The sequence below is a fragment of the Rhododendron vialii genome, chromosome 6a (genome assembly GCF_030253575.1).
Source record: "Rhododendron vialii isolate Sample 1 chromosome 6a, ASM3025357v1".
Classification (NCBI taxonomy): domain Eukaryota; kingdom Viridiplantae; phylum Streptophyta; class Magnoliopsida; order Ericales; family Ericaceae; genus Rhododendron; species Rhododendron vialii.
Genome location: NC_080562.1, coordinates 3,816,430 through 3,844,248, shown reverse-complemented (window position 1 = coordinate 3,844,248; position 27,819 = coordinate 3,816,430). Strand labels below are relative to the sequence as shown.

Genomic DNA, 27,819 nt, shown 5'->3' with positions numbered 1-27,819 from the left:
AAAACAATCAAAGAAACTTTCATTTATTAAAAAACTACACGGCTAGTCGGATCTTCTTCTTTTTTCTCTACTTGCTACATGAAAGTAACTAGTAGACATGTACATGAGCAATACTACTAACTGCTTCTTATTAAGAACAAGCTAAAGCTATAAAAACAAGACATATTATTACATTTCTAGTCTCAACAAGAACCAAATGTCACCAGAATAGATTTCATATGATAGTTCCATCTTTAATGGTTGCATTCTTCAATACTACTGTGATACCAGATCTAATGTAGAATCCTTCATCCGGTCTTTCTGCTTCTTCAACACCCTGAGATATCAACAAACGCCATCAACATGAATGAAATTTATAAGTTTGGTAAGAATGAAGTTCTTAAGAAAAATATGAAAGTAATTACCGGAAGATAGATATACTTACATCAGTATTTGCAATTATCACATCTTTTCCAATCTTGGCATTCTTGTCAATTATGCAATTCCTTCAAGAAAAGAGGCATAAGAGATATCAGTTGCCGGAAAAATTTGTAACTTTTGGAGACAACAATAACGCATTAAACTCCTTAGTCCTCATTGCACTACGCAAATATCAATGACACAAACAATTAGATTATGGTGTTCAATTTGGAAACCCCAATTTTACGTACTTGTATAGAAGACACTAAACACCTATCACTCACACTTCAGTGTCTCCCAATTGCATTTAGACAAATGTAGAGGTAGAAGAGAGGTGCGGACTGAAAGATATTTCCATAGTCCGAAAGATTCCGACAATAAGAACCCAAAACATTCTAGTGGAGTCCATAAGCTTTTATTGGATTCCGGAATATTGCATAAACATCTTGAGACTTCCAAAGAGTGATGATTGTTGTCTATTGAGAGTCATCACCGACTCTTCGCAAGTTTTCAGATGCTTTTGGAATAGTCCGGATTTTACTAGAATTTTCCACATTGTTTCGGACTCTACTAGAATGTTTTGAATCCTATTGGAATGTACCGAGTAATGCTAGAAACTTTGGGATTCTACTACAATCTTCTAGACTATAGGTCTAGGTTTCTCTAGAAGCTTTTAAAATTATTATAGGATTGTTCTATCCTAGAAAGATCCTATGCTCCCCATTAATAGGGGATTGGAGCTCATTTTGTGTAAGTGTTGGTGAGAGCACAATGGGCGTGTTTGATAGGACGTTTGGATGGGGGGGATTGGATTAAGAATCCTATGGGACTCCTAATACCTTGTTTGGTTAGTTTTTTGTGGGAGGGATTAGTTGTCCCATGGGATTGTTAATCCCCCAAAATGGGGGTTATTAGCAATACCATGGGGGGGTGTTACTACTAATCCCATTCCCATGGGAGTGAACAAAATCAGTTTAAAAACCCACATCAATCCCAATCCTAATCCCAATCCCAATCCTAGCCAAAACAAACATGTTATTTACAATCCTACAATCGAATCCTGTGCAAAACAAACATGAATAAATGATTCACCCCCTCATTAATAATCCCACCTCATTCTCAATCTCAATCCTAATCCCACCTCATTAGAATCCCCTCAAAACGAAATCTGCAATCAAACACGCCCAATGTGTTAGTGTCAAATGAGGTCTCAAGTGTGAGTAAGGTACTAAGGTGTCAGTGTGAGAGTGTAGTGTCTAAGTGTAAGGTGTCCTAAAGTGGTGTCTTGTGTATTGGAACGTATTCAATAAAAGTGTATTGTTTGGTGTAACTAAACTCAACAGTGATACTCTCTGCATATGGGCCATGCCACGGCCATAAGTTACCCAGATCATAGCCATGAAGGTCGAAAGGGTAATTATAAGAGCATCTACAACCCACCTCTATTTCTCTAAAATGGAGAATGGATGTAACATATTAAGGGAGATTTTGTAATTTATCCACCATTTTCTTCAAACCCCTTCTGTTTACCCTCATGTTGCATAGTGTGTGGATAACCCGGATAACGAGGGGAGAAGTTATGCGGAATGGGGGAGGGTAGTAAGGTTTAGTTCTCATCTCTCACCTGATCTTGGTATTCCGTCCAACACCAATGGAAACTTTTCCCTCTGCCAGTAGAGATGCAATTTCAGATTCAGTTTGATAGTAGTCTGCACCCATCATCATAGTATCCTGAAAGCATAAAATATTTTTAGCAACAAATTATAGGCGGCAATTGGTCAACAAGTAGAAGAAATAGCTACCAAACCCAAATACGATACCATTTGTGATGATACTTCTATGAAAAGGGGCCACAACAAACTCAAATCCCAAATTGGTCAACCATGTGACATGGATAAAGTACCACTAGGATATTGGTTTTAAGCGACTAAGATCACTACATATGTTTAAATGTCAACTAGAATTGCCTTCAAAATGCTGCCATCTTTTTTAGTCCACAGACATAAAGCAAAAAAAGGGTTAGCAGTTGACATAAGGGTGTGGAGGTCTATATCTCTAACAGATTCAAGTACATCTCTAACTAATTCAAGAATCTTTTTATGTTGTAAGCTCCAAATTGCCAAAGCAAAAGTTTTTCGACAAAGATATAACTCACCTCAAGCTCAACACCAGTCTCCAAGCGCGAGCGAATACCCACTATTGAGTGCAAGATGTTACACTCATTCAAGAAGCACCCATGTGATATTATGGCATCCACAATCTGCAAGAATCAGTTTGCTAAAAAAATGTAGGAATCACAAACACGCTAAAACGATGACAAGTAAGAGAAGCATACCCTGCATTTTTCCATTTTGGTTGGTGGCAAGAACCTGGGAGAAGTAAAGAAAGGTGTCTTCGGATCGTTAAAGTCAAACTTTGGAGGCTGCATGAATGTATGGTTAGTTCGGAGAAGTGAAAAACTCACAAGTTGTTGCCCATAACACTCACCCATAAGTTTCAAATTATTCAGGAACAATGAAATGAAACCAAAGTCCTTTTCATGCTAATACAAGTTTCTGTGATATGGAAGTTCTTGTGAATTCCAAATGATTTCAAAAGGTAAGAACTGCTACCAAATGCACTACCAACCATTTCCATTAATTAAAAAAAGAAGGAAATGTCGTTTCCTTGAATTATGTTGAATGTAACTTTTACAATCTCATACCCCTCGTTAATTACGTGTTTGACGTATCCTGAAACAAGGTTTCAGTTATTTACAAATACCTCTGGCTTACCAGCAGCTCGTGACTCTTTTTGAGCTTTAATGTTATTTGATTTCAGATCCCTACTTCATCAATCTCATGTTTGATTTAACGTTGTTGGTCAAGGCAACAGTGAAGTGATGAAATGTCCTTGTCTTCGAGTAAACTAACCTGTTCTGTGAGGGCCAAGTTGGCATCAAAGAAGGATCTTACAGTACCAATGTCCTCCCAGTAGTCATTGAACAAATATGCCTGAAAATTCAAATGCATTGAAAATACAGCAGAAAATTCACAAGATCAAAACCCAGCCCATGTAAATCTACTACATACGACACATGTAAGTTTGAATGAAAAGCTGAAAAGAAAATGAAAAAAAAAACTGCCCATGCTGCTAACCTGGACATTATGATCCGACACAGCAGAAGGAATGATTTCAGAGCCAAAGTCATTGCATGAAGGGTACCTCCACCTCAAAAGCTTTAGTAAGACATCGGTTCTAAATACGTAAACGCCCATTGAAGCAATGTAGGGATACTTTGCAGCCTCTTTCTCAGAGAGTCCAAGGAGAGTGTTGTCAACTTGCTGGAGTGTTTGGATAACAGCAAAAATTAAAAATGCAGTCATGGGACTAACTTCGAGACTGAAAGCATATAAATAGAATCCACGCCCCCAAAAACAAGAAGCCTAGAATAAGAAAATAGGTCCATCTACCATTTGCTTCAGCGCAGGACCCTTTGGTTTCTCAGCAAACTGGACGATACGACCCATTTTGTCAATTTTCATCAGTCCATAATCTGAGGCTCGGCTGCAAAACAAAATCAAAAGCAATGTGAGCTCCATGATCAGCATGACAAAGGTATAACATCTGGCCTGTATTGACATCTTGATCTAACAATTTTGCTTTTGAAAACTGAAGCAAGAGGCCTTCATTGCACCGTTTAAAGAACCTAAAACAGAAACTGCACACGCCCAAGAGTTGATTGTAATAACAGGTATCAACTATTGGGAAAAACATATGTGCATACACATATCTTAAACTTATATGCATCAAAGTAAACTCTAGCAACATGCAATAAGGCTTTCTTATTTGAATGACCTGATATTAAACATCTGGAACTATGTTCAACCTGAAGACTATAACATACCTATCATCCATGGGGACACATGAAACCGTGATATCAGCTTGTGAGTCGACATGCTTCTGCAATCACGTTGCTCAATAATAAATCAACTAAAGACTTAAGGTACTGGATGCGACATTATTCTTATAAAAATGTAAGTACCTGCACAAAATCCATGTAATCCATCCGGTAGAGATGATCACCAGACAAAATCACTATGTGCTCCACGTTCTTGTTCTTGGCATCCTATTAAAATCATCAATACCCCAGTTAGCCCTTTTCAAGGAGAAGCAACAGACTGATAGTGAATGATAAGCTTAGCACCCACCTCAAATACCCATGTAAATTGTCGCACGGCATCTGCTGTTCCTTGGAACCACTTCTTTCCTGCTTCTCCTGGTGTTTGAGTGGCAGCCAAAACCTGTTCCCAAGCAAAGATCTCCAAGATTGATCAAGAAGTTCCACCAAATATTAACATCTAAATTATTATTTTAATTGGTGATCTTAAAAACTGATTTTCTATTAACGTGAATACTATGAACAGGATCCTTGGTATACTTATACTTCTTGTACAGTGACTCATGCTCATCTAAATCATCTCACCTCGACGAAACCATCCCCAAAGGTGATGCCGTTTCCAAAGTTATACGTGCGAGCAAGGTGGCGATTGAGGGAGAAAGAATTGAATTGAGTGAGGATAAAAATCTTTCTGATGCCACTGTTGATGCAATTACTCATGGGTACATCAATTAGCCTGTAACAACCCCCAATTGGAACCTGCACGAAAAGATACAAAAACCAATTCCAGAACTGCATAAATCCATTTTTACGTGCATGACATCATTGATTTACAATAAAATAACCAAGAAGAATCTAAAGCACATATGGATTTCTCTTACAGCTGGTTTAGCTCTTTTGCTAGTTAGTGGAAAAAGGCGAGTCCCGGCGCCACCGCCCAATATAATCGAAGCCACGGTTGTCGGATCAACTTTGGGATACTCAAACAATGGTGCATCAAACGTCTGAAATTTGTAACCAACAGTAAAAGATTGATTGCATACCCTCAAGAAAATGAGGAAATATCGTAACAAATCCATGATTAACCAGAAGGAAAAACATCACAAATTCACAATTCAATAGATTTAACACTGTGATCCTTACCACATGTTTCTAATTTGCTAAGTTTCTTCTCATTTCGTAAACATTAACTACTTAGTCAGAACAAATAATACAACAAAGGTTGATCATACTGTGGATTTATTAGCAACAAATGCCAAAATTAATGAATGAAACAGAGGAATCACTGCTTTCTGTTAACTCACCAGAATCTCATTGTTAACGTCTGATGTGAGAACAGAGAAAACAACTCCTGGTTTAGCCTTTCGGCCTCCATTTTTATTCAAGCTTTTCCATGACTGAGTACCCACCAAACCCTTACCCTTCACACCCACCCTCGTTCTGTGCCCCCCAAACCCAGAATCCCATATGCTAACTTGCGGCGGGTGGACATTGGCTTTCATGGTGGCTAAGCAAGAATCCATTGCCAATCACTGGAAAGGGTACTATTTGAAGACAAATCAAAGTTTTTATAATGCAAACGACAGAGAATTTAATATCTAGAAACTGGCCCAAAAGTAGAGCAACTTTTTCACAAAGATGCCAACTTTCCAAGAAACTGCCAAGAAAGATTCGAACTTTTGTTCCAACGTGAAAAGATTATGTACCCAAATCCCCAAACACGAAAACAAGAAAAACCCAGATCATGAAAACTCCGAATTAACTAGTAGAGAAGATCAATGATCACAAAAGATCAAAAAAATTGAACAGAAAATGCAATATAATGTAGATCGGACCACTAAGATTTCTTGAGATCGGGCATTTCTCAAAACCTGATCAGAGATCAATGGAGTGATTTTGGGGTTAAGAGAAAAAAAAGGTGGAGAGGGAGGAGGACTAGTAAATGCAACACTACTACTGCGGTGGCTGAGTGATGAGTAGAGAGGATGGTGGAAGGTGGGTATTGAACAAGTCCAGTATAAAGAGTGCGTGAATTATGATATTTTCACATGTTCAGAAAAAATAATAATAATAAATCTCAAATTTTCACTCTTTAACCTATGTGAGATCGGACTGAGGGGTTTTGGGTTCAGACTTTTATGGCATTGGGAGGTGTCGAGTTAGAGTGGAAGACATATCTATTTTGAAGCCTCTATTTAGGCTCCGTTCCAAAAATCTTCTTACAAAATAAGTACTTATTTTGGAACTTCTTCTTAAAAAATAAGAAGGGTCATTCTACAAAACACAAATAAAAAATTTATTTCACATTTTCAAACTCAAAAATAATGTAAATGAAAAAAAAAACAAATTTTTTTAAACCATATTAAAGATCTCAATGAGATCTATCAAATAAGATCTATATTGATAAGAAAATTATTTGCGTAAGCACATGATTTTTGAGCTTGAAATTGCCTTCTTAACAAATAAGGAGTTGTGCTATGAGTAATGGGCGCCAGGGAGGGAAATCGTACCGATGGCTGCGCCAGGCCATCTCCGGCCACGGGACGGCCGATCTGAGCCGTCCAAAAATTCTAAAAAAAAAAACCGAAAGGACCAGGGCGGGAATCAATGGCATCCGAGGTGTGTAGGGTGCTTGATCTTAGCACCCCTTTTTCGTGTATATGTGCGTGTAATATATACACGAAAAAAGGGTGCTCGGATCAAGCACCCTACACACCTCGGATGCCGTTGATTCTTCCAAAGGCCCCCTCGATTTTTTTTTTAGAATTTTTGGACGGCTCAGATCGGCCGTCCGGTGGCTGGAGACGGCCCGGCGCGGCCGTCAGTACAATTTCCCTCCCGGTGCCCATTGGTACCTATGTAAATTCTGAAAAAATAAGTAGCTTATTCTTATTTTTGTGGAACAAGCCTTATTATTGAACAAAAAATAAGTTCTTATTATGGTTCTGGAACGGGCTCTTAATACCATTATAGTAACATTTACCGACAAAAAATTACTAAATATATACCACTACAATTAACCTTAAACTAATATTAAGGGTGTGTTATTATGTTAACTAAAATAAGTACTTATTTTTTAAATAAATATTTATTTTATGAATTAAATGTGATATATTGTAAGAAAATAACTTGTCTCGTAAAGCGAAAAATAAATACTTAAAAAATAAGAACATTAGCATAACGAGGCTTAAGTAGGATACTAATCCTCTGTCTTATTCTATTTAGAAATTGAAATTGTACGGTCTCTTAGGACGCTTCTAAGGATTCTTATCGAGTCTACTTTACTAACCAAACCAATAAAAACTAAACAAAATATTAAGATGGGATCAACTACATAAATTCATTGTTGCCATTGAACTACGTTGAAGATTTCGATTTTATTATTATAATTAAAAATGTTTATGTTGTAGAGTTCGTTGAGAACTCAAAAAAAGAAGAAGTTGAAATCACATTAGTTTGACACTAATCAACACCTTATCTGCCTTTCAAAAAAAAAAATCAACACCTTATCTTGCAAAAAAAGAAATCACCCCATCAAGCAAAAAAATAAAATAAACCAACACCTTATCACAAATATTTATCTTAAAATAATTAAATTTCTAATTCAGTCTTCTCTTTTGTGGGTCTAAATTCAAAGAAAAATAGGAAGTACAAATTGAGAATCATTAGTACTTCAATATGACTGCTAAGATAATTTAAATTAATTAATCGTACTAGGTTGACACAACTCGAGCATTATTCAAACTCAAAGTCATAAACATACTCAATTCTACACTTTTTTTTTTTTTGGTACATCAAAATGGAAGTGCAGGTATGGTGGTACCCGTCACCTATATCAAAGAATGTTATCCCGTCACACATCACAATCTGATGAGAATTCACCACGCCTATGTCGGGACCAAAACTAAAGTCTCACCACACGTGTGAGTGGTGTTTGGAGTATATTTAGGTCAAATGAGAGATTATAAAAACATGAACCTGAATTTTGTCAAACAAAAGTTCAAATCTTCGATCACTGAACCAACCCCTTCCTTGGTTCATATTCAATAGATATACAAGTCATCTTCTTTTCTTATTTTTTTAAGAAAGAGTAAGAATTTTACTAATAGAAGATATTACAACTTATCGTGTGCATCCGTTAGGTTGATTTATATTGGTATATACCATTCTGCTTGTTTCTAATAATACTGCTATAGTATTTAGAATATTCGAAGTATGCGAAAAAAGTACTCCCTCCCACCTAAATAAATGTCCAGTCCGTAAATTTAGGCCTTTAAAAATATACATTTTTTCGTTAAAAAATTCGAACTTCTTTCACAACTTGAAAAAACTCATCCATATCCATTGATTTGTTAAAAAAAAAAAAAATTGAACTTTTTGAACAGAAAAATACATCTTTTTAAAGATCTAATTTTGCGGTCCAGACATTTATTTGGGAGTATTATATACTACTCGTGTCACGTGGGGAGTGAGTTTAGGCGTAACACTTTGATGATTGGGTCACACACATCAAAGTGAATCTCAACCATTGATTGCTGTTTTCGGGGTACTTTCGGGGTAAATTTTTTTTGTCCCTAGCATTTCTGTTAGGCGTAATGGATCGTTTTCAGGATCCCAACATCTGATGCCTGATGGTGAGGGCTTGTGATTATAACCCCTCCCGCTACTGACGGTTCATATTTCTTCAGATTCTTCCTCTGAATGAATCTCTCACCAATACATCTCTCTGTTCCAATCAGTGAACCCCACCTCGTGAGGTTTTTTTTCCCCAATTTTAAAAAAAGCTAGTGATACGTCGAGGGCGTTTCCGTTGGGCTATAAATTGTGGACTACTTGTAGTATTTTGTAGTCCAATTGTTGCCACGGAACCAAAAGTTTAATAAAATTGATTGGGTGTTTTAGTTGAAAATGTGTTGGATATTTTAGTTTAGTAGAAACAATTTAATTTTTAACACAAAGTTTTAGTCTAATATGAACAACTTAACTGAAGCCAAAAAAAATTGAGTGAAACAGAGGTGGTATCAAGGAGAGGAGGGAAGGAGGCGGGGAGGGGGAGATCCTTCCACACTTTTTTTTGGTGTTATGGCTAACATCTCTTTTCAGGAATGGGATTCTATCCAAGGACACCTTTTTTTTTTTTTTGGTGTCATGGAAAACATCTCTTTTTAGGAATTCAATCAATTGGTTATGTTGTGAGTTTCTTTCACACTACATTCAATGATTAGTGTTTTGTAGAGCTCGTCGAGAAGATCAATGATCCCAAATAATGTTTGCTACCACACCAAACACGCACTCATTGACAAATAGGGATAAATCTCATACACACTTGAGGATAATTGTGCCAGCAAATGACTTATCAACGGTTTTCCATGGCCTTTTAAGTATTTCAATGCATTAGTTTTTTGTGGTAGGAAGTTTTTGATGTTATCTTCATAAACATTAAACCGAGCCTATTTGAAATGGGCAACTTGTTTTTCGGTACTCTCATCAATAGTGTCTGCAGATTTTTCAACAAATAATGTTATATCAAGGTCCAATACACCCAGTGTGAACTGAATATGCTCAAACCATTTCGAAAAGTTTGGTCCAACGAGGACCGGAACGTTGGATGCATGAGAGTGCAATGATATAGGAACGGTAACTGAAACAAAATAGGACAATACTTTATTTAAAACTTTGAGAAATATAGACATTTATAATGATGAACTATTGACATTACCCCTGCCAATCAAAAAAAAAACTATTGACATTATCTATGTTCTCCTTTGGATGAAACCTAAATATACCTATTATTCACTTATTAATTAGGTGCAGCATAATCACCTAAGCGGTGTCCACCTAAGTAGGTGTTCAGTGTGACTCTCCTTATTTTGTGAGTGAGTCAGTGAATGTACGGAAAAGAAGTATCATTATAATTACATTAATTAAGTAAAATGATGAATATCGACCCCAAGTGTCAATTCTGGCCCGAAGTGGAATGGACACAAATCACTCAAGGAAGTCTCATGATTAGAGAAAAATGATCAATTCCACTGAAACACATAACAAATATAGTAATTTAAAATGAAAAGACACATTGCCTAATGCCTAGTGGCAAGAGCATCCACAATGTAATAATTAAAATTAAAAAGTTGCTAAAATTATCAATATGTGTTCAAAAAAATGCTCATATTTAATAATTAAACTTAGCAATATCGTAACGACTCATCAAATTTTGGCCTTTTGATAATCAAAGCTAGCCACTTTTTATTAATAATCAAATTTATTGAACCCTACATCCATCATGAGAGAGTAAACAGAAATGCTGCTGGTACATGCTGTATAGACAGCGTGCTTTTTGGTCCGTCTCGGGTCCAGTAAAGATAATCGGATCCGCTCATTTTGTTCAAAATATTTTTTTTGGGGTCTCTGTAAAAAATCAGCTCCATCCGATATAAGCGTTTACAAAACGTCCAATTTCGCTTCAAAATTTAGGCTAGCAATTTAGCAAATATGGACATTTCATAAACGTCCTTAACGATATCGGATGGAGCTGATTTTTTACAGGGACCTTAAAAAAATATTTTGAACAAAATGAGCGATTCTGATTATTTTTGTTAGACCCGAGACGGGCCCAAAAGCCCGTTGTACACGCTGTCTATACAGCTCTTGCTGTACGAATAGCACAGTTCGAGAGTAAAACTCACTCTCTATAAAGCAAATGCTTTATTGGTACGTGAAACTCACTCTCCACTTTGGCAAGTGATTGTGTATTTAATAATATTGATCATTTTATGAATCTTAACAAATACTCTCTACTTTTACTTATTTTATTATAATTCTATTCAATGTAGACCATTAGATTGAGAGGAAAAAAACTGACTGTTATATTTAAATTTTTGCTAACTCATTTTGATTATAGGCAAAAAGTAAACAATGTGAGATTTGATATTGTTAACTTTAACAACTTCTAAATAAATAATTAAAAAATAATGTGACAACTTTTGATTATTCAATTTTAATTATTGCATCGTGAATGCTCTAAGTGGAACGGGAACCTGTGGGCTAGAGAGAATGGTGTTAGAGAGGGAGACGCTAGGAATTCAGTGGCAAATTCCTTTTTGTATTTGTACTTGCTAAAACCAGAACCAAGACAAACAGAAAATACCCAAAATAAATGTGGACAGGGACAGAGAATGGATGACAAGGTGACCAACTTTCACATGTATTGTTGGCTTTTACTTCATTAGTTTCGTAAAATCCAATTTCATTGAATGAAAACTCGTCACATATTCACATGGGCCTGGGCCTTCAATTTTGTAACAGTTTTTTTTGGAAGACAAAAACAGTTCATTAATCTCTAAAATTGTTACAAAGATTAATAGGAATAAATAGGGATGCGCAAAAAAATCCGTGGACCCAACCCGACCCGAAGGGTCCCGGGCGGGTCGAACATGTGGTTTGGACGGGTGGGGATTTACTTTCTGTTAAAAATCAGATTTCGGTTCGGGTTGATGCGTATCTTACCTGTGGGGTCAGATCCAACCCGACCAAACCCAACCCGAAGTAAAGAATCAGGCTAGCGGACGATTCTTACCACCTGTGCAGTTCGATTTGCGGGCCTAAATATTCTTACCCGACATGGTCGGGGCGGGTTTCGAGTCAAAATCAACCCACCTGACCCATGCACACCCTACGAATAAGGAATGATGTTATCAAATTCTTAATCTGAGACTCATCAGAGCAAATTTTTTCCTTAGATGGTGTTACATCTGTACATTTTAGAAGTCCAAAGGGTCTTGAAATTGTTAAAGAAATGATTTGATGTATACGAATTACTGATTGTGGAGAAACCTTTGGTTTGGACTTTTGCATGTGGACGATGTTGTCCATGTGTGCGATAAATTTATGTTCTAGGAAAATATGTTAGTGTGATCTTTCATAACAAAAAAATAAATCGACTCCATTTCAATATAGAAAGATGCAATTGGTTGTTGGGATATCTGAATAAGAGGAAGAGAATGCTTCCCAGTTCCCACTTTAGTAGCTACTATTTCAGAAACATTCAAACTCAATGTCAATAACTCATACCAAGAACGGAGATGGGGGGAGGAGGGGAGAATCGGGAGAAAAGCTAATTCAACAATGCAACACATTGGAGCTGCATATAAAGAAAAAATTATGACCGAAAGTTAAAGAAAAAAAAAATTACTAAGCACAAAAAAATACAACACCCCCCCACCCCCCCCCCCCCCCCCCGGTATTTTTCATATATTTGTTGTTTTATATGAACTTCGGTTCACATTATTATACTTCTCTGATACTTTTCATCGAGAGAAATAACTAATGTTAAAGATTACGTCCAAAACCTAAATCAATAAATTATGAAAAACACAAAATACAGGAAAAAATACCAGACCGAAAAATAATGGGGAATTAGTAAAAAAGAGTACAGTTGAGTGGAGTAATTTGTGACACGGATTAAATTCAAGGGATTCTAATGTAAATCGCGGAAAATTTGTCCAAATTCTCGGCCGAGCAGAATCTGTTTCGGCTTTGAGTAATGAGTGTTTGATGGTTATGATTCAGTGAAACCAATCCCATTTTAAGAAACACAAATGCATTGAGATTAAGTAATAATCCTCGTCCAATCAACACGAATTTTGTGTATGGCAAGTGGATTAAAATTATCTTCAAAGTGAATATCTCAGATCATTAAAAAACGTCTTTGAATTCTTTGAACTAAGATGTTATTTCGGTACGACGCCGTTGAGAAGGCATAGCAGGTTGATCTTGCGGGGGCGGGTGAAATTTATTCAATCCCCTTTTATCAGGTGTGGCTGTTTCTATTTTTGTGGGAAAAAATTAACTCCAATCATCTTCGATTATGTACTAATCAGTAATATATTAGCATAATATTCACTATATTTATCTTCCTGATGAAGATCTACATCTTGAAAAGTTCAGATTACAAAAATAGTTAAACATTAGTTCACAGTTTACCAATTACGTCGTTTAATAGGTCTTCGCATGTTCAAGATGCGAAGTAATAATAATACAAGACGTCGTCGTTTTCAGAAAGCTCCCGTGTTGAAGATGCGAGGTTTCCTTGATACGCATTTACCGTCACTTTGAACAGCCTCGCATCTCGAAGTGCGAGTTCTTTACCAAACTCGGTCGGCTGATCAAAGCAAAGAGAAAGGCCAAATCAGAACTCGAAGCTCCAAGGTCTACTTCTCTCTTCTCAAAAATCGACTTCTCCATTCTCTCTCCTCAACAGGGTTCCCCCCCCCCCCCCGCTCTCTGCGAAATGGCATGCTGATTAGGGTTGGGCCAGGGCAAGGCCTCTTCCAATCTTCCTCCAGCATTTGGAGCTCCATGGTGCCATCTACTTAAAATGCATGTAGATTTGGGCTGTCAGTGGAGCCGAAAAAGGCAACCTTCTTCTTTCAAGGAGCCAACAAGCCCATTCGGAGGAAAATGAACTTCTTTTGCAGAGGTTTTCCCCTTGGGCTTAGCCGTGACAGGAAAAAATAAGGGAAAATGACGGCCTATGACGTGTTTTGATAATTAATATCTGTCAAAGACGTGAGAACATTTGTTAATGCTGAAAATGTCCTTAACCGGTATTAATTATCAAAACACGTCATTAGTCGTCATTTTCCCAAAAAATAAACCTTGGGCTTTAATGCGCAGAGGCGGCCTTGAACTAAAATTCAAAGTGCGATTGTTTTATGCCCCAAAAAATTACGAATTTTAGGGTCACTCCTATTTTAGTATCCCTTAAAGGGGTGTGTTCCGGTAGCGAAAAATTTGTACTTTTTTATTTGTGGTTGAAAAGTTTTTAGGTGTTTCTGGTAGTGAATAAGTTAATAAATGTTAGGTTGTTCCGGTTGTGAGTAGAGTTACTGTAGCAAAAAAAAGTTTTTTGTTGACAACTTTTTTGTTAGTGGAAATGAGATGGTAAAATGCTAAAACTTTTTTGTTAGTAGAAACGAGATGATAAAATGCATTAAATTTTTTGTGATTTTTGTTAGTAAAATCTAGCAAAAAGGTCCAAACTTTTAATTTAATTGATATTCAAGAAATTAATATAAATATGTTATTTTTGTTCATATCATCAACTGTATACTTTTTGAGTACGTTCAGCAGTTCAATTTCACTAGCCATCACTTAAATATCATAAAATGATGAAACCGTGATATACTGGAATATTTTGTAGTTATGCTTTAGACAATCAAAATGATACCAAAATTAAATTTTTTCAAAAGGAAAAAGGTCAAGAGGGAGGCTACTTCAATTTACCTTCATCTAGGGCTTGAATGGAGAGAAAACAATCACCACATTATGCCCACCAAAACCAAATGAGTTGGAGATACTTGCACGAAATAGGCAAATTTGATTAGTGAATGTTGAAATATTATTTATTCGCAAAGCAATGTTGGAATATGAGGAATTTGTACAACAAAATGTTCAAATGTTTGATTATTATATAGGTTGCAAAAGATATATTATCTTCATTGCCAACAAAGCAAAAACATGTAACAAAGGCACTTAAAAGGTCCTTGGTTTTTAACCAATAAACCGCATGTATGGATTAAGCATTATGCTTCTGCGGTTTCATAATTTTCAGAAAGCGGGACTAAAATACGTACTGTAACGCCCCCAATTTTTGGGTACGTTAAATGAGGCATTTATTATATAATAAAGAGAGTCTGGCTCATTATTACATCATAAATACATCATAAGGAAAAGGTACATTTATTCAACGAGGAAGGAAACTAGGGTTCCTAATACTACTCTGCTTGCTCTTCCATCCTAGCAAGCTCCTCTGCTCCAAAAGCTTCCACGGTGTACATCTTATCCTGTTCATCTAAGAAATCTGACACATTATACCGGCGTCGCCACCCATATAATATGTCAGGGTCACCAAAAAGGCAACACCGTGAGCTACAACGCTCAATAGAGTAAACCCTACCCACTAACTCATAACTTACAAACAGTAAATCATATACGACGAATAGTAACAATCACACATCCACATTCACTATTCAAGTATCGTTGGTGTCCATGTTTTTTCTGTGTTTCTCCTACGCAACTCATCGTAGACCGTGTCTCCATTTTCACTTTTCATCACCAAATCAACATTTTCAAAATCCGTTTTTAACACACCCAACCTCGGTTCCGCCGTTCCGGGTTCCCGAGTATCCTCACAATGGTTCCGCCGCACCGGGTTCCCATTGGCACACATTTGCATTGGCTCCTCTCCGCGGATAACCAAGCCACACACCCAACCTCGGTTCCGCCGTTCCGGGTTCTCGAGTATCCTCACAATGGTTCCGCCGTCCCGGGTTCCTATTGGCACACATTCACACACACATCTCACATAATGCCATCAAAATCGGTCATTATGTAGTTTCAAAAATATTTCCTCCTTCGAAACACATTTTTCTTGTTAACCACACCCTAGGTGTCATGTTTCTATTTTCTCGATTTCCGTGTCTCGTTCTCATGCATAGACTCCGCGGTAGGACTTTTCACATACGCAACCATAAATCATTCATTGTAATCTAACAAGATCATCCAATTCTATATTGCTAAGCATGCTCGAAAAGATCAAAATATGAATACTTCAAATTAAGCGTTAAAATCTTATCTTTCGAAAATCGTTATATCTTACTTTTTGAGAAATTCAATACAACATATGTTTATTTAAGACAAAGTCATTTATCCAACATGTTCATACCTCCATTTGTGAGATAAACTTATTGACAATCATGCATTTTAAACGATAAGCTTATTTACTTGAAACCAAACAATAGATAATCTTATCTACGATATTGATACTTTGAATCAAGAACATGCTACTCTCTAACGTAGATTTTATACTATACGTAGAATTATTGGATTAGGGTTCTACGTATACTTAGGGAAGTGAGTAGAGAAAATCTACATGATCGTAATGTCATTTCAAGATTTTGTAAAACGAGCTTGCTATTTATTCCTAATACTTTAACTTGCCTTATCATAAGCAAAATAACTAAAGTTATACTAGGGAAAATGAGTAGAGATTAATCTACCTTGATTCGAAACTTAGTCGGGGCCGAATAAGCTAGTTGGAAGATTTCTACGGGCGGTGAAACTTGCAAATCTGGACCAAACTTTGGATGGCAGTAACTCGGTCAATATTTGGCCGAATACGATCGTTCTTGGGTCAAAGTTGAAGCTCTCGAAGTGCTCTACGACTTTCGTGAAGGAAGTTGATCCTAGAAACTACTTTAGGTAGGAGAAAAATGGTGATAAAGGCAGAGACAGTATGCTGTCTGGAAATGGAAATCCGAGATTTTTACTGAACTTCGGATGCCAATATCTTTGTCATTTCTTCACCGATTGGGATGGTTCTTGGGTCTAACTTGAAGGTTTCGAAGTGCTCTACAACTTTCTCGAAGGGAGTTGGTTCTAAAAACTACTTTAAGCAGGAGAAAAATGGAGATTCGTGGAGGGCAGTAAGCTGCCTGGAAAAACAGAAATGGTTTCTAGAGAGAAGTGAGAGCAAGAAGTGATGGTGTGAATTGAATGGAAGGCATGTGGTGCTATTTATAGCCAACACTTGAGCTCCTCCTCCCTCCTCTATAGCCGGCCCCCCCTTCTCTCCTTTCTCCCATGGATTTGCTCCATTGTCATGTCCAATCAAGCTTGAAAGCATGCCAAGTCTTCCATGAGTTGTCACTTCCATTTGTTGGCCAAATCTTTAGGTCATCATGAAGGGTTTTGGACTTGTCAAGTCTATGGGGAGGTTGCTTGCAAGAAGGAATATAATCATGGGCTAGCTTTGTACTTTGGAAGACTAGAATGGGTTGGCATGTAGTCAAAAAAATAGGCTTAAGGCTATAAATGTTGCTTGTGTAAGTAATCAATACTCATGCACACACTCCACCCCACTCTCTCCATCCGGCCTTTCTCTCTCTCTCTCTCTCTCTCTCTCTCTCTCTCTCTCTCTCTCTCTCACTTGTATCTATATACATCCAAGAAAATCTAGGAAAGTGAGTCTAGGATTTTAAGACTAGAACATAGGTGTGCATGCATGGCAAAGCTAGCCTTGCTTCCCTTTGAAGCAAAATGATGAGATTCCTTAGCCCATGATTTTGTATTGTCAAATCAAGGCTTCATTGGCAACTTAATTGCTATTAACCAATGGTCAAAAATTCTCCTAGCATTTATTAACCATTGGTTAAAGAAGGTAAGTATGGGCTTGAATGACTAGTCAAATCTAGGTTCTCATTATGGCAAGTCTAAGGTTGCTTCTTTTGGAAGCAAAATGATGGGGTTCTTGTATGACTTGTCTTGTCATGCATTTAGGCAAGTCAAAGGTCTAATAACCAAGGGACAAAAATTCCCCTAACAATTATGGACCAAGGGGTAAAGGAATATTGGTCATAATTTGATATGACTAGTCATGGGAATCTATTGTCCAAGGGATAATTTTTTCCTAACATTTATGGACCAAAGGTTAAAGTTTTCCCTTGCCTTTATTATCCAATAGGTAGGGTGAGTAATGATGCTAGGTAAAGTGAAATGACTAAACATAGGAATAAAATGATTACTCCTATAGTCTAATGGTTCAATAGGGTTCGGAGGGTTTCATAAGGCTCAAAGACGGTCAAAAAGGTCCATTTAGGGTTAGGAAATTGTAACTAGGTGGATTGGTAGTTCGGTTTCTTAAACTAATCGGTTAGAAACTAACCTTACTTGCCAAGTAAGATTTCCAGCCAAGAAATATAATTTAAAGATTTTATCTAACTCGTTAGGAAAATATACAAGTGCTTTTATAAGTATACTTGTTTTTAAAAAATGACTAGATTGCTCGGCGTGAAAGATATAATTTTATAAGTCTCAAATCTAATTATGACGGATTATTAAAATTAAAAAGAAATTTTTAGTAGCAAATCCAAGTAGTTAAAATAAAATTTAAATATTTAACGAAATTTTTATTTACCAAAAATCCGGGTCGTTACACGTACCAACATGGACTTCATGCTCTTCATGTTTGAAACAGTGTTCTACTGTGATATCAGACTCTAAGTTCTGCAAAATTAGAGAACCATAAGGACATGAAGTGCATCATAAAATTGAATAACTGACAAAATTTAGCATAATTAGAGGAATGGGCTTTCGATGCAGTACACATTGGTTAATGGTTGGATGTAGCCAGCTAGTGTTGATTGCTTTTATGATTGCAATAACTTCAAATCCTCCTGCACCTCCAAGTGCATGTAAACATTCGACAATATGGATATGACAATTTCATGCCAATAAATTTATGCAATACTAAATTAAACAACATATGAATTAAGAAAGAGATCAGGACCTTCTGAACAGTGATGAAGACGAATTTGCAGCTGAGAATAGAGAGAGAGAGAGAGAGAGAGAGAGAGAGAGAGAGAGAGAGAGAGAGAGAGAGAGAGAAGCAGAGAAGTTTTTATATAGATTCAATACCCTTAAATTACAGAAAAGTCTTTTCTTCTTGATTAAGAAAACGAGGACTTAAAATACCTAAAATACCCCTGAAAAGTCTTTTCTTCTAGACTAAGAAAAGGAGGACGTAAAATACCTACAATATCCCCGAAAAACCATTTCTTCTTAACTAAGAAAATGAGGACTTAAAATACTAAAATACCCCCCGAAAAGCATTTTCTTCTTGACTAAGTAAAGAAAAACAAAAAAATACCTAGAACACCCCACCTATTAAATCTACTATTGCCAAACTACAAGGGTAATTTCATATATTCATGGAATGGCTATGCTTGCCACTCTTCTCCCTTTTGCCTTTAAACTCAATATCAAGTTACATAAAATATCTCAACCTCTTAAATCCATCATTGCCAAATTAAAAGGGCAAATTCATCTTTTCACAATGTACCTCATTTTCTTCTTGACAAAGCAACATTCGTTATAAATTAAGGGGGGGAAAAGTGAAAAAAGTACTTCAAAAGTCAAAAGTAAGCCATAAATTAAGGGGAAAAAAATACAAAATAAGGATAGCCACTCAATTTTCTTAAACATGATAAGTCCAAAATACCCTTAAAAGTCCAATACGATCCCTTTACAAACTACAAGGGCAAATTCATCTTTTCACGATGTGGCTATGCCAAACACAATTCCCTATTTTGCCCTCCAACAAAATACCAAACTACAAAAATACCTCTTTCATCATAAATAAAGGAGGGCATTTATGTCAAATCACATTATGGCTATGCTTGGTGTAGCCACTCTCCTAACAAACTACAAGGGCCAATCGGTCATTTCACCAAGTGGCTTGGCTTGCCATCCTACATTCTTTAATTACAAATGTATTGATTGATAATGTCAAATACCATAACTATCCAAACACCAACACTTGCAAGGGCAAAATGAAAAGAAAAAGTTTGGAGGACAATAATATAATTTACACCATACCTTGACTTACCATGCTAGGTTCTTTTATTACAAGTGTATTCATTAGCTGTGTCGAGTTTAGAAACATATTAAAATTTGAGAAAAACTTATTTACGGACTCGCCCGTTTAAAAGTGTTTTGAACGATTTCGATTGAAAACAATTCATTAAAGTTAATAAATAATATTCTATTAATGTTAATAGATTATTTTTAATCCGGATCATCCAAAACCAAAACCCTTTTGAAAAGTTGAGTTTACGCGGCTGTGAATAAGTTTTCTCTTAAAATTTACCGCATGCAATAAATATGAAGACGATTATTCCGTTGGTATATCGAATTGAGCTTTCAATGGTCTCAAAAAGAAGATCAATACCTTTTTTATTCTCGGAACTGAGCTTTCAATGGTCTCAAGAAGAAGATATTGACCTTTAGTCTCGAACTGAGCTTTCGATGGTCTCAAAAATGTACTACTAACTTATCAAGTATCAATAGTTTGTCCATATTAAAGGCTAATTATTTTTGTATTTTGCATTTTGAATTGTGAGTTATTGATTTTAGTTTGTTGTCATAAGACAATATGAATCTAGTAAAATATTTGAGAGATACGTGCAGAATAGATTTTACAATGGAGTAATGTTTGGAAGTGTAATGCTCAAAATAAATTATGAATTTGGAAAGATAATCCGAAATGAGAACGGAAAAGGTTGATTATCAAATTGTGCCTCTAAAGTGTAGTTCTCAAAATGCATTGTAAGATAATGTATTATCACAATTGAGCTCCCAAATGAAAAAATTTAGAAAATGGATAACCATATTAATACACAATCCGACCCCAAACAGCCCCTTAAGCCAGCTTAATTGGATCATTATCTTTTTTTTTTTTCTCGGCAATTGGATCATTATCTTTCCTCAATGTTAGACCTTTGTTGAGCGAAGGGAAAGGCAGCAGAGCGAGATGAGATCATCCAGCTCCATTTGACGGGGCGAAAACATCACTAGTAGCACCTACTCTCCCGTCCCATAATATTTGTTTGATCCGCAAAACGATAACGTAAAAATAATACAATTTTTGCAATAAAATTTTAAATATTTTTCAACAATTCATTAGATATCAATGAGTTCTTTTAATTTATGAAAAAAATTTGAATTTTGTTTAAAGAAATGTATTATTTTTGAGTCATCGTTTTACGGATCCAACAAATTTTTTGGGACGGGTAGTATTTCAAGAGCATCGACCCCAATTACTAGTTGGAGAATAAGTTGGAAGAATATTAAATTGATGGGCGGAATATTGAAGAGATATTCGTTGAGTTGCACGGACGGAGCTAGAAATTTCACCTCGTAGAGGCGATCGTACATGCAAGAAAAAAATATAAATACACATGCATACTCATGTAAATATATTAAAATTTAATATATTAAAATTCAAAATAACATAAATACATAAATCGGTTTAACTAATGTGATTGATTTTGATGTATGCGTCTTGTTTTTTTTTATTGTTCATCTTCTTCTTTTTTCATTCATCACAACTGGACAAATTTGGTACATGGGGTTTTCATGTTACTTGATTTTACCTGTCAAAAAACAAAGAATGAGGAAAAGTCTATAACAACAATTGGGGAAAGACATACCGACAATTTAAATTTCACCAAAATTACTCAGAGTTTCCAAAATCTCTTCTCCTCTGTCTTTATTTTCTCGAAATTTCCTTTGAAGTCTTAACAATTGGAGATTTTTGTGCCAAGAGAGACAGAGAGAGTGGATTTGGCGTGCCATTGAGATTTTAGGGTAAAAAGAAATAAAACTGTGAAATACTAAACTCATCTAACGAAAGGTAGAAGTTTATTACTTGAATATTCACAATATTAACCCTATAGTTTTATTTTTTGTTATATTTTAGCCCTTAACCTTTAGTAATTAATGTTAGTATCCTTGTAGTTCAAAAATTACAAGCATAATTTATTTTTTCAAAATTCTACATAGGGGCAAGCTATATATTTTCATAGGAATTTCTTTTTTACATACAATAGTAGTGTTTCTTTTTCTTTTTGCAAGAGCGGCCGCCTCTACTGCCCCCTCTTTGGCTCCATCCCTGTAGAGTTGAAAGAGATATCGGGGACGGGAGGGTAGGTAATAACTTTCCGGCGAGCTTCTGCCCTACCGGCTGTATTTCACATTTTTATGGGTATGTGGGTTATGCCATCGCGAGTCGTCTCCGGACCCAACTCCAAGAATCCAGAAGTGAAGGCCTACTTAAATCAGTCATCACGAGTTTCCTCTTGGACCCAACTCTGCCATCCACCAAACCCAAAAGAACCATATGTGAAGCCCATTAACTGGGATTGCATCCATAATTTTAACCTGTAGCAGTATTCAGTTCAGTTTTTGCTATTCAATCATGTGTGAATATTCGTAATAATAATTAAAAAAATCATGTGTGAATATTCCTTCTTTTTTTTTCTTTCCCCAGAAGAATAACCAGTGTAATTGATAATCATCGAAAAAACAAACAAAGAGCACATCCATCCTTTAACGAAGACGTGGGCAGCCACAACGGCAAAAATGTTTCACAAGTAGAAATACCTATCCTCCAAAATCTTCACAAGCCAAGTTATGAATCACACCATTACCAACATGCCTGACAAGACTCAACTCACACAAACAGAAATAATACGCCAATCCACCATCGAAAAACACTCCAAAGAGGAAGAAAATTCCCCGTAAAGGGGAGGAAGCGCTCCACAAGGGAGATCACAGGAAAACTCTCCTTGTCCAATTAGTCTTTGTATCACTTTTACAGATTAATGAAATTTCTTTTGCCTTTCAAAAAAAAGGGAGAATCACAATGAGCCATCGCTAAAGAAAAGAAGAATGAAAAGAAAACTAGAGAAATAAACCTCTGGTCACCATCAATGTCACTGGAACTTGTCACCTAGGATTGAGCAACTTATTCACCGGAGAAGACCGAGCCACCCTTGCTTCATCTCGTCCCCAGATCTGGCCCAATCCGAAGTGGAGGCTGTGGAGGCGAGGAAGTGGGCCAGATGGGGGTTCTGGGAGGAGGAGGATGAGGGTGATGGAGGAAAGGGAGGAAAATGGGAGATCTCAGAGGCTATTCATAATCCTAAAACCCAAATGCCCACGGGCTTCGAATCTTGGCCTCCCACATGGGGTGTATCAGGAGATGCCAACTGGGCTAGAGCCCATTGGCGCTGTTGGAACAACTTGATGAAGGGTGATGCTCCTTAGTATGTACTATATAGATTTGGGCTGTTCTTCCTCTTGCTGTTGGAACATCTTGATGATGCTCCTTAGTATGTGTAGAGATTTGGGCTGCCAACGGAGGGAAAAAAATGGTACTGTACCTTTTCCTGTCACAAGAGCACACAAGTCCATTAAGAGGAAAATGAGCCTTTTGTGGAGGTTTTTTTTTTTCCTTGGGCTTAGCCGTGGCCGGAAACAAATCCTTGGGCTTTAATTTAATCACAAATGCCATTTCCGGAGTCTAATAATAGTGGAGGCACTCTAATAATAGACTAATAGTAGAGTTAAGAAACGTAAATTTTTTTTTTGATCTTCAAGAAACGTAAAATTTACCACACGGAAAATATGAAGAGGATTTTATCAAACCAGTAGCGAACCCGTGCATGGCACAGGATCGCAACACACAAGAACATTATTATCTTGATGTACCAAAAAACAGTGGGTTTTATTTTTCGATAGATCTTTCATTGGAGAGGAAGGGCTCTATAACTGGTGCTATAATATATGAATACAACATTTTCCCGAGTTAAGTAATATCTTTACTGTATTTTTTTTATATATTATTTAGCAAATTAGGCTTTAGTTAAATATACCACCACAAGTAATATAGGTTTGGCCACGACACCTGATATTTTTTCTTACTTACGCAAAGTTGAAAAGAAGGAACACGAATAGAAAATTTCATCAACTACTCATTTACGAAATTGATATAATGTCGGTAACTGTTAAATCAGCAAGTGGATATAGTAGCTAGACTAGAAGTATCATTATAATTATATGAATTTACTAAGCAAAATGATTACCAAATTCATTGAAAGTTTCAATGGTCTGGATTGGGTGTAAAATTGAATTCTGGATTGGGTGTTCAATTCTTTTGGAGTTATGTGTTCAAGACTATTAAAATTGAGTGTTCATTAACATTGGAGTTGGGTGTTTAAAGTAAAGTTAGCCAAAAAAATTTACATGTATTCTAAGAATTTTTTTTTTTTGGTGTTCAGTTTACCATAGAACCACAAGTGTAGAGTTGCCTCTGCCTACACGACGCATGTGGTGGCACATGCGGTGGTCTCCTTGACCATCTTTGAAAATGGGAGATACTAAGGACACATCACTTTGTCACATTCCAATCACACTCCTCTCATATACCCACCTGTATGTGAAAGAGGTGTGACAAATTGATGTGTCACTAGGATTTCGATGCCCGTGGAAACCAAGAAGGAAAGTGATTAGAGAGATGTTAGGGCTACATCAATTTGTCACATCTCATGAACCACACCTCTCTCATATACCTGCGTGCTCTACACATTTATTGTGAGATTTCCACGCAATAAAAAATATACCCGCCCATTTGCCACCCTACTCGCAACCCAAAGAAGGACACTCCCAACGTCGCTTTCATGCAACAGAAACGGAGGACAAAAAGAAGAACACTCCCAACGTCGCTTTCATGCAGACAAAAGAAATAAAGCGAGCTTTTGAGTTGAGCCAAAGAAGTGCTGAAGATTTCATGCAGACAAAAAGAAATAAAGCGAGCCAAAGAAGTGCTGAAGAATTCATGCAGACAAAAAGAAATAAAGCGAGCTTTTGAGTTGAGCCAAATAAGTGCTGAAGAATAAATAAAGCGAATTTCTGCTTTTGAGTTGTGCCAAAGACACGCACCGTTAAACACAAAACCAGTCGCATGCAAGGTCTTCCCTTCTCAGCCAGGAATGCTATTGGACAGTGCAATACACGCGCAGAGACAAGCCTTCTGAAAATTACGCAATCTTGCACTGGGGGGTGCGGCCTCCATAGTCCATAAGTAGTCTCGAGTGCCGATCACTTTGGCTCATCTCTCCCATTCTCCATAGATTTCAGTTTGGCTCATCTCAAGTCCCGATCAGTTACTTTTCTTTCATTTCTTCGATCTCCATGCTCTCCTCATAATAAATTACCCCCTGTTTCAACGATCCCTTCTTTTCTTTCTTTTGACGGTGAGACATGCGTTTTCGAATGTAGAACACTTCACTTTGATATCTCTTCTACTACTACTACTGCTACTACTTCACTGTTTTCTATTCCTCGGTTTTCGAAACTTTCATTCACTAGCTTTATCGAATTGTACACTATCCGAACGGAGAAAGCTAGCCAGAGGCGATGATGTCTTGTCCTCGTCTTCCCTCCTTCATAAATTGGGCCTGTCAACTCTTCAGTGTACTTCCCCTCATGAATTTCCTCTTTGTGATCATTCTCACCGGGCTCGTTATCATCCTTTCCCGTCAAGGCACCGACTCTAATGCAGCAGAGATGGTACAGGGGTGGATGAAATCCGACGCAATCGGAGATCATCATGAGCATCGGCCGGCACCAGCCCGTAGAATTTCATCGGAGACGGTTGTCGTCCTCGGAGATGATGAAAGGGCAACTTCGTCAGTTGACGACGTGGACAGCCACGCAGAGGCTTTCATTGCAGCTCAATACAAGTTTTGGTTGGCAGAGAAAAGGAGGACTGTCCAAAGGAGGTATACAACTGTTTGAGATCCTACTATAATTCCTCTTAAAAGTTGAGCTTACAGTAATTGTTAAATATGTTTACATGCAATTCTGAAAATAATTACTGTAAAGAAGAACTACTACTGTATAATAGAGTAGAGGTAAAATCTAAGGGTGTTACTTATGGATACTTCAGTATTAGTTTAAAGAACTTTTTTGTTTTTTGTTTGATGGAAATTTTAGGCTCTGTTTGGTAAAGTTTCCAATTTTTAGTTTATGTTTACCAATTTATGAAAACTGGTTTATCACATTCTTTTTCTTGATAGGCGTTTATGTTTACATCCTTGAAAAACAAAAACAGAAATCATGTTTGGTAATAACTTATCATCGTGTCAAAAACAGGATAAAAAAATTCTATTGATGCTAAAAAAACACAATCTGCTCGCCATTGTCAAACACAGAATAACTAAACCATTCCCTTCCAATCTTTAAACAAAACTTTACTGTGAGACCCTCTCTTTAATTTAAGGGTTAAAAGGAAAGGTGTATTTTATGTGTGTGGTTCTTATGAAGTTTTCTGCAACTATAGGGGTGTAGATCTAATAAAACTAAAAAAACAAACCTGTTCTATGTGGGTACGTGGAAAGCAATATAAAGTGTATCTGTGTATATGTGATATATATCGTATATATATTTTCTCAGAAAAGAAAACACAAAGGCAGAGGATTTTCTTTTCTACGTTAGAGAGAAAGAGAGAGAGGGAGACAGACACAAGGGTGAGAGAGAAGGCTGGGGATTGAAAATCCTTACTTGGTAAGCAACTCTTGTTTATATTTTCATGAGTGTTGATCAAATAATCCAATTTGTTCATGAATTGAGTTATATTGGGTTTTTGAAATCAGTTGGGCTCAGCTAATTAGGGCTTTTCTCTCTTGCTTTTCTTTATTGGAAAAGAATTAAATGTTAGAACTTGGATTTGGTAACTAGCTAGGTTGCTATTATTTGAGTACATTCCTGCGGGAATTTTATTATCGAAACTGTGAATAATGGGTGCTTGAAAATGCCTAAATTAAGTGGTAGATGCTGGAAATTGCTTGTATGTGATAGGTGCAAGAAATACGGATTAGAGGTGCTGAATTCGTTAATTGGTTGCTGAAAACTGCTGTTTGGATGCCGAAATCGCCTCTGTAATTGCTAGAAATCGCCTCTAAGTACAGGAATTAGGTGGAACCCGCTGAAAAGGGGTTTGTATATTAGCTAAAAAAACGTGTATTAAAGTGCAGGAAATTGGTGGTTAGGTGCTGAAAACTGATCTTGTTTGCTTAAAATATGTCCGTGAGGGTTGGGATATGAGTTCTCATTTTTTGGAACCTGAATACCAATTGTTCTACTTGATTTGAATTGGTGTTTTAATTGTTATACTTTGTTCAGGGAAGAGAATATAGCTAGCGTTTGCAATTGTTCATTTCTTTTTAAAGTTTTTCCTTACTGATACTCATATGTGGGCATTGATGTGCCCCATGCAGGCGACAACGAGTATCATGACTCCACGTAGGGAATGACTTTGTTGGTATCTTTCTGTTGGAAATGGAGGTGAGTGTTCGATTCATGGATATTCTTTAATTGGATTGAACTTGTGATATTAAACTGTGACTTTGTGTCGATGGCAAGGGCCAATGGCCGGACTTAGTGTCGATTCTTTGGCTTTATGCCAAGTTAAAGACTTTGTGTCGAATTAATGACTTCGTGTCGAACTAATGACCTCGTGTCGATTAATTACTTATGCTTAATTATTGGTAATGCTGGGTTTATTGCTTCTATTGAAACAACATCCATGTCTCACATACTCCTGAAACTCGTTCTGGGTTTCAATATTGCAGGTATAGGGGTCGGTGTTCACTACATGTCACGTTTTGGGAATTGTACTCGCTCGGGACGTAGGAGGTTGAGGCCTGTGGGAGTTTTGCCTCTTGGCCCGTAGTTGATGTTTGTTTGTTTTAGTTGTGGACAATAGTTGGATATGTATGATTTATTTCTTTTCAGACTTTCGCTGTTGATTTTAAATGACAGTTGTTTTTGAGATATATTTAAGAATGGCTATTTAACCTCGTTTGGGCGTATCTTTTGATACTGTTAGTAGTCAATGTTGGTTGGTTGTCGCGTGTTGTGTTGAGATAGGCTGCCGTGGTGCTATTCCGGAACGGGGCGTAACAATTACTCTTAATCGATAAGATAACTGGAGCAAATTAACATCGTTCGATCGATCTGGGTTTGCGGACTGATCGATCTGGGCTATTTTGATTTTAAATGTGAAATTATCGGCAATTCTCATACAACGCAACAAAACCGAATTCAATTTCTGCGGTTGAGGCACTGAAGATAGGAGG

The 27,819-nt window shown here is 36.8% G+C and overlaps 1 protein-coding gene and 1 long non-coding RNA gene across 2 annotated transcripts; one reads left to right on the top strand and one right to left on the bottom strand.

Moving 5' to 3' along the window:
• Positions 1-5: 5 nt before the first annotated feature.
• LOC131331002 (glucose-1-phosphate adenylyltransferase large subunit, chloroplastic/amyloplastic-like) lies at positions 6-6,320 on the bottom strand. Its single transcript, XM_058364799.1, has 14 exons — positions 5,584-6,320; positions 5,161-5,283; positions 4,865-5,038; positions 4,590-4,682; positions 4,424-4,507; positions 4,286-4,341; positions 3,852-3,945; positions 3,537-3,722; positions 3,312-3,392; positions 2,735-2,821; positions 2,555-2,659; positions 2,024-2,130; positions 425-485; positions 6-316 (listed from the first exon to the last, which is right to left on the bottom strand). The coding sequence occupies exons 1-14, from the start codon at positions 5,800-5,802 to the stop codon at positions 215-217; spliced, it is 1,572 nt and encodes a 523-aa protein (XP_058220782.1). The 5' UTR covers positions 5,803-6,320; the 3' UTR covers positions 6-214.
• Positions 6,321-26,201: 19,881 nt separating this feature from the next.
• Positions 26,202-27,558, top strand: LOC131331001 (uncharacterized). The gene is made up of 3 exons (XR_009201291.1): positions 26,202-26,245; positions 26,959-27,025; positions 27,313-27,558. It is a non-coding gene; the product is annotated as an uncharacterized LOC131331001 (long non-coding RNA).
• The last annotated feature ends 261 nt before the right edge of the window (positions 27,559-27,819 follow it).